The sequence below is a fragment of the Podarcis melisellensis genome (genome assembly GCF_964234715.1).
Source record: "Podarcis melisellensis genome assembly, chromosome: 18".
Taxonomy (NCBI): domain Eukaryota; kingdom Metazoa; phylum Chordata; class Lepidosauria; order Squamata; family Lacertidae; genus Podarcis; species Podarcis melisellensis.
In genome coordinates, this window is record NC_138536.1 from 4,117,896 (window position 1) to 4,131,484 (window position 13,589).

The 13,589-nt window shown below is 47.1% G+C and overlaps 1 protein-coding gene across 4 annotated transcripts in view; it reads left to right on the forward strand.

Annotated features, from left to right (window-relative positions):
* Positions 1-13,589, forward strand: part of SBNO2 (strawberry notch homolog 2) — a 109,704-nt gene that overhangs the window by 61,104 nt on the left and 35,011 nt on the right. For all 4 annotated transcript variants that reach the window (XM_081895380.1, XM_081895378.1, XM_081895379.1 and 1 more), the window contains 9 exons: positions 1-97; positions 1,564-1,724; positions 2,813-2,946; positions 4,179-4,269; positions 5,098-5,241; positions 7,811-7,928; positions 9,559-9,664; positions 11,138-11,291; positions 12,466-12,642. In XM_081895380.1, the coding sequence (XP_081751506.1) occupies positions 1-97; positions 1,564-1,724; positions 2,813-2,946; positions 4,179-4,269; positions 5,098-5,241; positions 7,811-7,928; positions 9,559-9,664; positions 11,138-11,291; positions 12,466-12,642 (1,182 nt within the window). The remainder of the gene's footprint in view (positions 98-1,563; positions 1,725-2,812; positions 2,947-4,178; positions 4,270-5,097; positions 5,242-7,810; positions 7,929-9,558; positions 9,665-11,137; positions 11,292-12,465; positions 12,643-13,589) is intronic.

The following is a 13,589-nucleotide window of genomic DNA, read 5'->3' on the forward strand; positions in this document are numbered from 1 at the left end:
TCCCAAACTCAGGTAGAGGAGGAGGAAGAAGGGGACGACGATGAAGCGGAGGAGCTGGGCCACGCGGAGACGTATGCTGACTATGTCCCTTCCAAATGTAAGAGGGGCGCGGAGCCCTTGCCTTGATATATTGTATTTTAATAATAATAATAATTTATTATTTATTATTTATACCCCGCCCATCTGGCTGAGTTTCCCCAGCCACTCTGGGCGGCTCCCAATCAAGTGTTAAAACAGTACGGCGTTAAAAGGGTTTTTTAAAGGGTTTGGTTTCTTTATCCCAGCCAAACAGGCTCACAGAAGCAGCTCATGTAATATCAGAGTTGTGGCACAGCTAGCATGTTTATTATTATTATTATTATTATTTATTATAGTGGCATCTTGGTTCTCGGGGACGTGGGTGGCACTGTGGTCTAAACCACTGAGCCTTGGGCTTGCCGATCGGAAGGTCGGCGGTTCGAATCCCCGCAACGACAGGGTGAGCTTCCGTTGCTCGGTCCCTGCTCCTGCCAACCTAGCAGTTCAAAAGCACGTCAAAGTGCAAGTAGATAAATAGGTACCACTCCAGTGGGAAAGTACAGTGGTGCCTCGCAAGACGAATGCCTCGCAAGACGAAAAACCCGCAAGACGAAAGGGTTTTTCGCGACGCTTCGCTAGACGATTTTCCCTATGGGCTTGCATCGCAAGACGAAAGCCCATAGGGAAATCTCGGGGACCGCCAGCATTTTAAAAGCCCCCGGGACAGTGGAGGACTTTTCCGCTGTCCGGGGCGATCTTAAAATGCTGGCGGGCGGCAGCGAATGCTTCGCTGCCGCCCGCCAGCATTTTAAAAGCCCCGGACAGCGGAGGACTTTTCCGCTGTCTGGGGCGATCTGGGGCGAAAAGTCCTCCGCTGTCCGGGGCTTTTAAAATGCTGGCGGGCGGCAGCGAAGCCTTCGCTGCCGCCCACCAGCATTTTAAGATCGCCCCGGGACAGCGGAAAAGTCTCCGCTGTCCCGGGAAGGCAGGCGGGGGGAAGCAAAGACTTTCGCCCCCGCCAGCCTTCAGAAGAGGTCGGGGGACAGACTGTCCCCAGACCTGGTCTGAAGGCGGTTTCCATAGGAATGCATTAATTGATTTTTAATGCATTCCTATGGGAAACCGTGCCTCGCAAGACGAAAAACCCGCAAGACGAAAAGACTTGCGGAACGAATTAATTTCGTCTTGCGAGGCACCACTGTAAAGGGGGGTTTCTGTGTGCTGCACTGTTTTTGCCAGAAGTGGCTTAGTCATGCTGGCCACATGACCCAGAAAAACCCAGTAAAGGCCGGCTCCCTCGGCCAGTAAAGCGAGATGAGCGCCGCAACCCCAGAGTTGTTCGCAACTGGACTTAACTGCCAGGGGTCTTTTACCTTTTTTACCTTGGTATTATTATCATTATTATTAATCACCCTCCCTTATGCAAGTTGGGGAAGGCTGTGATTAATTGCAAAAACACAGCGCTGCCACTGCAGGAAGCAGGCAGCAGGGGTGACAAATGTCAAAACAGCTGACAATTCCCCCCCCCCCCTTTCACCTTTCCAGCCAAGCTGGGGAAGCAGCACCCCGACCGAGTGGTGGAGACGAGCACCCTCTCCAGCGTCCCCCCTCCGGACGTCACCTACACCCTCTCCCTCCCCGCCTCAACCGCTGACAACGGATTACTCTCTGCACTACAGCTGGAAGCGATTACCTACGCCTGCCAGGTATGCGGGAAGCGATTATTTAGGCCTTCCAGGTATGTGGGAGGCGGTTACTTAACGCTTGCCAGGTTTGCAGGAAGCCATACCAGAGCTTTTTGAAGTTCCAGTTAGGTTTGTAATAGCGACATAGGAAGCTGTGTTCAAGATTGTCTGTGCTGACCAACACTGCTTTAGCCTGTTTAGATTTTATAATAATAATAATTATTTATTATTTATACCCCGCCCATCTGGTTGAGTTTCCCCAGCCACTCTGGGCGGCTCCCAATCAAGTGTTAAAAACAGTACAGCATTAAATATTAAAAACTTCCCTAAACAGGGCTGCCTTCAGATGTCTTTTAAAGAGAAGATAGCTGCTTATTTCTTTCACATCTGAAGGGAGGGTGTTCCACAGGGTGGGTGCCACCACCGAGAAAGCCCTCTGCCTGGTTCCCTGTAGCCTCACTTCTCGCAGGGAGGGAAACGCCAGAAGGCCCTCGGAGATGGACCTCAGTGTCCAGGCTGAACAATGGGAGTTGAAACACTCCTTCAGGTATACTGGGCTGTTAGGGCTTTCAAGGTGAGCACCAACACTTTGAATTGTGCTCAGAAACATCCTGGGCGCCAATGCCAATCTCTCAGGGCCGGTGTTATGTGGTCCTGGCAACCACTCCCAGTCACCAGTCTAGCTGCCGCATTTTTTTTTTAAAAAAAGGTGCCCTTAACTGGTTTTTAATGATGGGCGCTATGGACCACTCTGCGAGACAAAGCAACCGACAAATATAAATAAATGAATAGTAGCAGTATTCTGCGCTTTGTGCAGGAGGTGGAATAATTCCTCTGTTTGGAAGAGGCATTCTCTCCTGGGAGCAAGGAATGCCTCTTCTCCAATCAGAAACAGGGGAATTTGAATCCCCCCAGATATAATTCGAGGCATTTAGAAGAGACATTCTCTCCTGAGAGCGAGGAATGGTGCTCCCTCAATCAGGGACAGGGAAACCAGTGACTGCCTCTGGCTCCACAACTTCTGGAAGGTCGTACCCCTGCAGTATGCCGCCACCCCATCCCTACTAACCTGCCCCCCCCAACCTGCTTTCCCTTTCCCGGACTTGCAGCAACACGAAGTCCTGCTCCCCAACGGGCAGAGAGCCGGCTTCCTCATCGGGGACGGCGCCGGCGTCGGGAAAGGCCGGACGGTCGCAGGGATCATCTTCGAAAACTACCTGAAGGGGAGGAAAAAGTCTCTGTGGTGAGTGTGCATTTGACCCGTTTTGAAGGTTCAGGAATTCGACCAGAGTCTCTCTCGGAGCTCTGGAGGCTCGATGAGGCCGTCGCACCTGCAGGAATTGCATTGTGGTGTTTATCTTCTGAGCAGCCATTCTGGTGGGGGTTTTTTTTGGGGGGGAGGGAGAACAGATGGCTGTATCTTAATATGTCAAGAGACGGGACAGTCCCTTTTCTCATCACCATATTATCCCTCTGATCAAGGCTCGCATTGTATTAAGCAGAGGGTAGGGAGACTGGGAAGCTTTTTATTTCATTTATTGCATTTCTATGTACCACCTATTTTTGTTCCAAGTAGCTCAAGGTGGTGTACGTGGTCCTGCTCCTCCACATTTCATCCTCACAAGAACCCTGCGAGGGAGGGATTCGAACCCTGGTCTCCCCAGGTCATCGTGATAATAATAATAATAATAATAATAATAATAATAATAATAATAATAATAATATTATTTGTACCCTGCCCATCTGGCTGGGTTTCCCCAGCCACTCTGGGCGGCTTCCAACTGAATATTAAAAACAATACAGCATCAGACATTAAAAGCTTCCCTAAACAGGGCTGCCTTCAGTTGTCTTTTAAAAATAAAATAGTTGTTTATTGCCTTGACATCTGCTGGTAGTGCGTTCCACAGAGTGGGCGCCACCACCGAGAAGGCCCTCTGCCTGGTTCCCTGTAACTTGGCTTCTTGCAGCAAGGGAACCGCCAGAAGGCCCTCAGAGCTGGACCTCAGTGTCCGGGCAGAACGATGGAGGTGGAGACGCTGCTTCAGGTATACTGGGCCGTTTAGGGCTTTAAAGGTCAACACCAACACTTTGAATTGTGCTTGGAAATGTACTTAACACTATTACACCACAGAGGCTCTCTCTCTCTCAGTGAAAACAAGGCACACAATTGTATATTACAGAGGGGAAATTGTCAGTGTGTTGTAGTGTTCAGAGTACCAGACTACCCCCCGGGAGAGACCAGGGTTCAAATCACCCACTCGGCCATGAAGCTCGCTGGGTGGCCTGGAGGAGGCAGGACCGCCACTGTCTCTCAGGGTTGTTGTGCGGATAAAAAGGGGGGAAGGGCTGTGATTTCTTCTGGGCAGCCTCTCGGGGGCCAGAGACGAAAGCGAGCGGGGTTTTTACCTTAGTACCGCTTCTGCGCTGATCCGCAGATCCTCCCAGGTCTTTACGCTCCCTGCTCTCGTTTGTCAGGTTCAGCGCTTCGAACGATCTCAAGTACGATGCCGAGAGGGACCTGAAGGATATTGATGCCCCTGACATTCCTGTGCATGCTTTAAACAAGGTACGTGAGCCATATCTCTCTCTCTTTCTCTCTTTAAATAGTTTTTATTAGATTTTACAAATCCCTTGACACTCAGCATCACAAGTAATAAAAGTTGCACAAGGTTCGTTCCTCCTCCCCTCTGTGGGTTTTTTAGGTAACTTTTCCAACTGTATATTCTAAGTCCATCTAATTTGCAATACGGGGCGCGGGTGGCGCTGTGGGTTAAACCACAGAGCCTAGGACTTGTTGATCAGAAGGTCGACGGTTCGAATCCCCACGATGGGGTGAGCTCCCGTTGCTCGGTCCCTGCTCCTGCCAACCTAGCAGTTCGAAAGGACATCAAAGTGCAAGTAGATAAATAGGTACCACTCTGGCCACTCTAAGCAGCTTCCAACATATAGGTAAAGGTAAAGGGATCCCTAACCATTAGGTCCAGTCGTGGCCGACTCTGGGGTTGCAGCGCTCATCTCTCATTATTGGCTGAGGGAGCCGGCGTACAGCTTCCGGGTCATGCAGGACTAAGCCGCTTCTGGCGAAGAAGAGCAGCACACGGAAACGCCATTTACCAATTTATCTACTTGCACTTTGATGTGCTTTCGAACTGCTAGGTGGGCTGGAGCAGGGACCGAGCAACAAGCGCTCACTGTGTCGCGGACTAGATCCTCAAAACTATTTAGCTGATTATTATCAATAAAAAGTTTGTGAATGTTTATTCAAAACCTGCCAAGGAGTCCGGTTCGCTTTGTTGCGTCTTCAGATACTTTGCAAAGGGTTCCCATTCATCCTTAAAGTCACAGTTATCCTTGTCCCGTAGCTTATATGCTCTTTCCCCCCTCCTGACTGTAGATTAAATACGGCGACACAGCTACCTCAGAAGGAGTCTTATTTGCCACTTACTCGGCCCTCATTGGCGAAAGCCAAGCCGGCGGCCAACACAGGACCCGCTTGAAGCAGATTCTGGATTGGTGCAAGGAAGATTTCGAGGGTGTTGTATCCTAAGAGAAATAAACCGAGCTCTGCGCATGTTCTTTGTGCACGCATGTCCAGTGGCGTAGCGTGGGGGGTGCAGAGGGGGCCGGCCGCACTGGGTGCAACATCTGGGGGTTAGGGTTAGGGGGCGCAAATCCACGGGTTAGAGGGCACAAATTACTTGCCTTGCCCTGGGTGCTGACAACCCACGCTACGCCACTGCGCATGTCTTTCCGATGTTGCAACGCTCCAGGCCTCTCTTTTTTTGCTCCGAAGAGCCTTCCTTTGCATATTTCCCTGCAGCTGGGGGGGGGGGGGCTTAAAATATCTGCCGCTGCGTATTGTATTTTTCGCTCTATAAGACGCACCTAGTTTTAGAGGAGGAGAACAGAGGGAATTCTCTCCCTCTCTGCTCAGCGCCTCTCCAGCAAAGCGGGAGGAGAAACGGAAGGGGCTCCGTCTCTCCTCCCGCTTCGCTGAAGGGGCGCTGCGCAGAGAGGGAAAGCTGCGCAGCGCCTCTCCATTGAAGCGAAGCCAGGAGAGCAAGAGGGATCGATCCCTCTTGCTCTCCTTGTTTCAGAGAAAGCAATGCGAAGCCCCCGGAGCACAGAAGGAGCTCTCCCGCTGCACTCAGGAGGCTTCGGGCGGCTATCCCTGAAGCCAGGAGAGCAAGAGGGATCTGTGCGCACCGATTCCTCTTGCTCTCTGGCTTCTGGGATAGCTGCACAGCCTGCATTCGCTCCATAATACGCACACACACATTTCCCCATACGTTTTAGGAGGGGAAACGTGCGTCTTATAGAGCGAAAAATATGGTAATCATTATTTTTTAAAATATTTTTTTACTGGTTTTACAGAATCACACACAATTAAATTTTGAAATAGAACAAGATTCTTCCAAATCTTAGAGGGCTTCCCTCCCACCCCCTCCGTGGGTCCTTTAAGCATCTTAATCAACTGCATATTATGGTTCATCCGGATTATAGTCCTCCAATGTTTCCAAGGCCTTTGTAACGTGGCAAGAGTTATTCAGAACTCTGAATAGTGTTTACAGCGTTCTTTCAGATACCGTATTGGCCTGAATATAAGCTGCACCTTTAAAATTGGAGGAGGGGGGAGAGAGAAAATAAAAATAAAAATAGCTGAATATAAGCCACTCCATTCCTCGCTGCTCCTGGCTGTATACTGGGGGGGCTTTCCCCTTCCCCGCTCTCTCCCTTCCCGGCCTTGGGGGAGAGGACTGGGGACTATGTGTGGGGCGGCCACTGCTTTCCTGTGATCCTGGCGCTGTTTGCTCTGCGCTCCTGGCTGCATACTGTAAGGTCACAAATATAAGCCACACTTTAACTTTGGGGGGGGGGAGTGAGACTTATATTCAGGCCAATACGGTACAATCAATATCTTTTTTAATTTTTTAATTTTTATTAAAGGTTTTCTTCTTTTACAGAAGTATGTGTAATGTCTCTCGTATTTTTTCCATGTAACCTTTGTACAAATCAGTTTCATTTGTTGAGACATAGGGGGGAAATAAGGGGTGGGGTGGGGTGGCAATGTTTTTATTGTGCTTAATGTATGTAGAGTTTGGTGTCAGCATTGCTCGTGCAGGTTCTCTGCTGTTCACTTGTGTTCCTTTGGTGGTGAGAGAGGTTGGAGTTGACCTAGGGTATGGTTGTTTGTTTGTGATTGGCTATGGTGATCTTTGTTTTCGTGTGTGAGTGGGGTGGGTGGGTGTTTTGGATCAGGTTAGCCATATTGATTTGTATGCTATTGGTGGATTATTGTCCTTGTCTTGTTCGGCTGTGTATGTGATAAAGGGGAGCCATACCGGGGTGAAGGCGTCTTCTTCTGTTTGTCCCCGTGTCAGTTTCAGTTTATTGGTTAATTTTTCTAGTAGGGCTGTTTCCCATGCTACAGCCCTAGACGAAAACCCGCTAGACGAAAGGGTTTTCCGTTTTGGAGGTGCTTCGCAAAATGAATTTCCTATGGGCTTGCTTCGCAAGACGAAAATATCTTGCGAGTTCCTGCGGGTTTTTCCCCCTCCCCCCTTTCCCCCCAAGCCGCTTATCAGCTGATCCGCTAAGCCGCTTAACAGCTGATCCGCTAAGCCGCTTATCAGCTGATCCGCTAAGCCGCTTATCAGCTGATCCGCTAAGCCGCTTAACAGCTGATCCGCTAAGCCGCTTATCAGCTGATCCGCTAAGCCGCTTATCAGCTGATCCGCTAAGCCGCTTATCAGCTGATCCGCTAAGCCCGCTAATAGCGCTAATTCACTAAGCCGCTAATGGGCTTGCTTCGCAAGACGAAAAAACCGCAAGACGAAGAGACTCGCGGAACGGATTCTTTTTGTCTTGCGAGGCACCACTGTATTTGGTACCATTGGTCCATGCTTACTCCTGGCCGGTCTCTCCAGTGTCTGGTTAGGTACAATCAATATTGATCCCATTCTCTGTTGAGGTTTTGCTCCTCCTGATTTCCCCAGTCAATCTGGCCACCTCTGCACCATCAAGTAGTTTAATCTGGTGGTCCAGCTACGTAATTTGACTAGCTACTTGCATTCCTCCTTCTTTCCTTAACGAATGCCCGCTTCCAGATTGTGTTTGACGAATGCCACAAAGCCAAAAATGCCAGCTCTACTAAGATGGGCAAAGCAGTATTGGACCTGCAGAACAAGCTGCCTCTCGCAAGGGTGGTTTATGCCAGTGCCACAGGTGAGTTCTGGTTGGCGGTGGGGGGTGGCTGCTTTGAGAAGTGAGGGGGGCAAGGTATGCCCGTCATGGGTTGGTATCATGAGAGCATGCCGGTCAGTAATCAGGCAACTCAAAGTCGGAGTTGACTCCCTCTCTCATAGCAAAAACACAACCTGCACAGACTTGGCTGAATGCCACGCCTAATGAGCAGAGCGGCTCCTTCCTTTCGGTGGCTCCTTCCTTTCGGTCCTCCAGATAAGGGGGCAGTAAATAATAATATAATAATAGCAATTTATTACTTATACCAGGGACGTGGGTGGCGCTGTGGGTTAAAGCCTCAGCGCCTAGGACTTGCCGATCGAAAGGTTGGTGGTTCGAACCCCCGCGGCAGGGTGCGCTCCCGTCGTTCGGTCCCAGCGCCTGCCAACCTAGCAGTTCGAAAGCACCTCTGCGTGCAAATAGATAAATAGGGACCGCTTACCAGCGGGAAGGTAAATGGCGTTCCGTGTGCTGTGCTGGCTCGCCAGATGCAGCTTGTCACGCTGGCCACGTGACCCGGAAGTGTCTGCGGACAGCGCTGGCTCCTGGCCTCTAGTGTGAGATGAGCGCACAACCCTAGAGTCTGTCAAGACTGGCCCGTACGGGCAGGGGTACCTTTACCTTTACCTTACTTATACCCTGCCCATCCGGCTGGGCCTCCCCAGCCACTCTGAGCGGCTCCCAGCAGAATATTAAAACCATGACGGAACATCAAACATTAAAAACTTCACTAGACAGGGCTGCCTTCAGATGTCTTCTAAAAGTCAGGTAGTTTATTTCCTTGACATCTGGTGGGAGGGCGTTGCACAGGGCAGGTGCCACTACTGAGAAGGCCCTCTGCCTGGTTCCCGGTAACTTCCCTTCTGCAAGTGAGGGAACCACCAGAAGGCCCTCGGAGCTGGATCTCAGTGAACGATAGGGGTGGACACGCTCCTCCAGGTATACTGGGCAGAGGCAGTTTAGGGCTTTCAAGGTCAGCACCAACACTATGAATTGCACTCGGAAACGTCGTGGGAGCCAATGTAGGTCTTTCAGGACCGGTGTTATATGGTCTCGATGGCTGCTTCCAGTCCCCAGTCTATTCTGGGGCATTCTGGATTAGTTGTAGTTTCCAGGTCATCTTCTAAGGTAGCCCCACAGAGACCACATTACAGTAGTCCAAGTGGGAGATAACCAGAGCATGGACCACTCTGGCAAGGCAGTCTGTGGGTAGGGAGGGTCTCATCCTGCGTACCAGATGGAACTGGTAGACAGTCGCCCTGGACACAGAATTGACCTGTGCCCCCATGAACTGCTGTGAGTTCAAAAGGACTCCCAGGCTGCGCACCTGGTTCTTCAGGGGCACAGTTACCCCATTCAGGACCAGGGAGTCCTCCACACCTGCCCACCCCCTGTCCCCCCAAAACAGTACTTTTGTCAGGATTCAACCTCAAAGTAAACAAGTCACAAGATTGCATGGGAGGAGTCAGCAGCGATGCCAAACATGCAAGCAGGAGAAAATGGGTGATTTACAGAGGAAAGAAGGGAATTTGTTGGAGGGGTATTAGTGGTAGTGATTGGTCAGGTTGCACCAAACTTTTCCTGACCTTTAAGCATCTTGTGCTCTTGACAGGTGCCTCCGAGCCAAAGAACATGATTTACATGAGCCGGCTGGGTATTTGGGGAGAAGGGACCCCTTTCCGATCATTTGACGACTTCCTATCGGCCATCGAGAAGCGGTATGTTTGGGGAAGCGGTGGTGATTTTCTTTTTTTCTTTTTTTAATAATTTTTTATTGATTTTCCAACACAAATTTAAAAACAAAACAACACACAATACATAGACAAACAAAACATATAAACATGTATAATTTCAAAACCTCTTTTTCATAAACCTTACTTCCCAGACTTCCTCTTACCTCCCCTTTTCTGCATCCCTGTTTTAAAATTCCTTCAGCAACCCCTCGCTTCAATTAACTAATTACTCATTTTCTTTTTTACCTTCTTCTCTTACTTAATCAATTACAGCTGTAATTCTATATTTTCCTTTCCCTTGACATTTTAGCACTCATTAATTTTACAACAGTTCTTGAGATATACTTTAAATTTCTTCCAATCTTCCATCTCCTTCGTTTCTTCCCGTCACTGTGAGAATTTCGAATTATACAAGTGTACAGACTCACAATTTTTAAACCCAACCTGAACTGCAGACCTGACATATTCCCCACCTCCCTTACCAACAAAGTTATTTTGGTTTGTGGTTAGTTTGGCCGAGGACAAACTGTGTTTGGTTCAAGTGAAAATTTACAGAAGGAAGTTTAGATCAACCTGTGTGGTTTCTCAACCTAGGTAGTTGTCTCTATAAACCGTGGTTTACGTAACCACGGTTTCTGGCTTGCATGTAGCAACAAGTTGCGGTTAGTGGAAACCAGGAAGCACGTAGGAAACTGCCTTCAAATCTTATTTTGCTTCAGGCTGTTTGGGGCTGCGGAGCGTTGTTCTCAAGGAGTAGTATTTCCTAGCCTCTTCCTTTTCCTCTGCACAATTTTTTCAGTGAATTTTGCGAGCGTTTGCACACCCTCACTTGGAAAAAGTGGGTTACAAGCTTACACTTATTCTTTAAATGTCCCTTTTACGAAGAGACACGCAGTAAGTTCATTGATCCCCTAATGGTGAGCCTCGCCGACCTCCCGCAAAAGCAAAAATTTGACCTTTTGCTGTTAGGCAAAGACCAGAAGAAGACCTGGATGGTCGCCAGATTCTGTGTGCAAATCTGTAGACGCAGACCATCGCCCAACTCAAAATAGTCCGGCATGAAAATCCCCAAACCCTGTTCCATGGGTGACTCTGAGTCAACTCCCCGGGATAGTTTATTGTTGCACAGTGTGTCTAAATTCACTGTTGTACATTGTTTTAATTGTCTGTTTTACTGAATTTTTAAATTTGTTTTTAGTTTTTATCTGTTTTAATTATCAGTTTTGTTTTTTATCCACTTAATATTCTATTCTCTGACTGCTGGTCTATGACTGTAATAAACTGATTGAATTGTGAAATTGAATTGTGGGTTACAAGCGATCGGAAGCAAACAAACATCACCTTTTGAGCCATGATGGTTTGATGGACATGGACAGAGGTGGGCGTTGAGTCCTGTTCCGAAGTTCAGCCATCTTCCCTCTTCGTCTTCCTCAACGACTGCTTTGGTCTCCCCTGCAGGGGTGTCGGTGCAATGGAGATTGTCGCCATGGACATGAAAGTGAGCGGGATGTACATCGCTCGGCAGCTCAGCTTTTCGGGGGTCACCTTCAGGATAGAGGAAATCCCACTGGACCCAGAGTATAAGCTTGTCTACAACAAAGCGGCTCAGCTGGTAAGCAGGGAGTTTACGCAAGGGTTAAAATTTCTGGAGCGTTAAGTGCTTCCTGCAGCCAATCAGAAGCCGCGCCTTGGTACCACTGTACTTTTATTTTCCCCAATTTTTTTTTATTAGTTTTCACAATATTATAAACAAACAAACAAGCACACAAGACAAACAAACATAAATCATAGCCTTATTTAAAATTACAGTTATTAATTTTGTTGAGTGACTTCCTCGCTTCCCCTTGGTTGAATTTCATTGCATATCTTTTTTTTTAAAAAAAAAAATAATATTTATTAAAGTTTCAAAAAATTACAAAAATAAAGAAAAGAAAAAGAAAAACAGAAAATACAAAATACAAAAAATTAGAAACAATTAAAAACAAATCCATCTTTCTATATCTTGTCTTTCATTTACTTGTTTCCTTGACCTCCTCACACCTCCCTTTTTTGTATTCTAGTTCAATTGGTTATTTCAGCAAATCCATCCTTGTTTTTATCTTACTAATTTATCTTAATATATTATAACTTTACATTCTGACCTGTTGACAACCCATTATTACTTAACCCTTGAATTTCATTGCATATCTTTTTAACAGTTTTCCAAATCTCAATTTTTATGAAATTTAACTTAAACATTAACATCCTTAGATCTTCACCTTATGGAATTAAACATATTAATTCATCACTAAACATAAATAAAATCCTAAGCCCATTAAGTATCTGCAAGCTATTTTCAGTTGGTTTAACTTAACAAATTTAACTAAATAATCATTAAATTTATTCCACTCTTCCTGATACTCCTCCTCCTTCTGGTCTTTTTAGCTAACAAAATACGGGCAGCAGTTGTGGCATACAAAAATAATTTAACATCTTTCTTGGGCAGTTCCAAACCTGTTATTCCAAGAAGAAATGCCTCTGGTTTCTTTATAAATCTATATTTCAACATTTTTTTTCAATTCATTATAAATCTTTTCCCAGAAGTCCCAGAATACCACCTATACATCATTTTCATTATATTTTCCTTTAACAAAGTACATGCGGTGAACTTGACCCCTTTCTTCCACAATCTTTCCAAAACCTCATACATTATATTATGTATCACTGTACTTTAAATGGTAAAACAGAAAAATTAATTTCTCTCTCTCTCTCTCTCTCTCTCTCTCTCTCTCTCTCTCTCTCTCTAGTGGGCAGAAGCCCTGGGGGTTTTCCAGAAAGCTGCCGACCTGATAGGCTTAGAGTCCCGGAAATCTTTGTGGGGTCAGTTCTGGTCCGCCCACCAGCGCTTCTTCAAGTACCTCTGCATTGCTGCAAAGGTCCGGCGTCTCGTCGAGTTGGCGAAGGAGGAATTGAACAAGGGCAAGGTGAGACAGAGAGAGAATTTCCCGAAAGTCTTCGATGAGCTGGATGTTTGCTGGAGGTGCTGAGAGACCACACCTCCTAAAGAAACTATCGTTTTTGTCAAAAGAGTAGGCTGGGTATACGATCCTGGAAGCTCAAATAGTAATTGCAACTCAGCCGATAATTTGACCCTTGGTACCACTCATTCTGGAGGGTATCTGTAATGGAAGAAAATGCTCATCATTTGAGATTTTGACCAGGGCTAGAACCTCCAGACCCTTTTAATATGGTTTGGCATTTCTTTGTTGTATATAAAGCAGAGGCATCGTTTTCAAGACGACCCAAGCTAGGTCAAGTTAGAACTAGACTTGACAATCAGATAATTTCGATATTCTATAATTGGGATTTGTTATTTTGATCCACACGCAACGGTATTATTATTACTTAATTGAATTTTTATACCTCCCGTCATCCAAGGATCACAGTATAAAACCACAAAAATACCTAGCATAATAACAGACAAAAACAATGCAGACGTACCTTGGCTCTTGAACACCTTGGTACTTGTACGTTTTGGCTCCCAAACGCCAAAAATCCAGAAGTGAGTGTTCCAGTTTGCAAACGCTTTTTCGGAAACCGAACGTCCGGCGCGGCTTCCGCTTAAGTGCAGGAAGCTCCTGCAGCCAATCAGAAGCCGCGTCTTGGTTTTGGAACAGTTTTGGGAGTCGAACGTACTCCCGGAACGGATTAAGTTCGAGAACCAAGGAACCACTGTACCCCCAGTTTTGCTTCTTATCTTTTAGTTTTCATCTGTTGCTATAGCTGTTCTCTCTGTTATATGTGAAATGAAATTCAGGCGACCCTCCATTCATGTGGGGGTTACATTCGGAGGCACCATGCATTTACAGGAAATATGCGTATATCTGGCGGCGCCATTGACAAAGCCTGAAAACACCTGCTAAACCTCTGG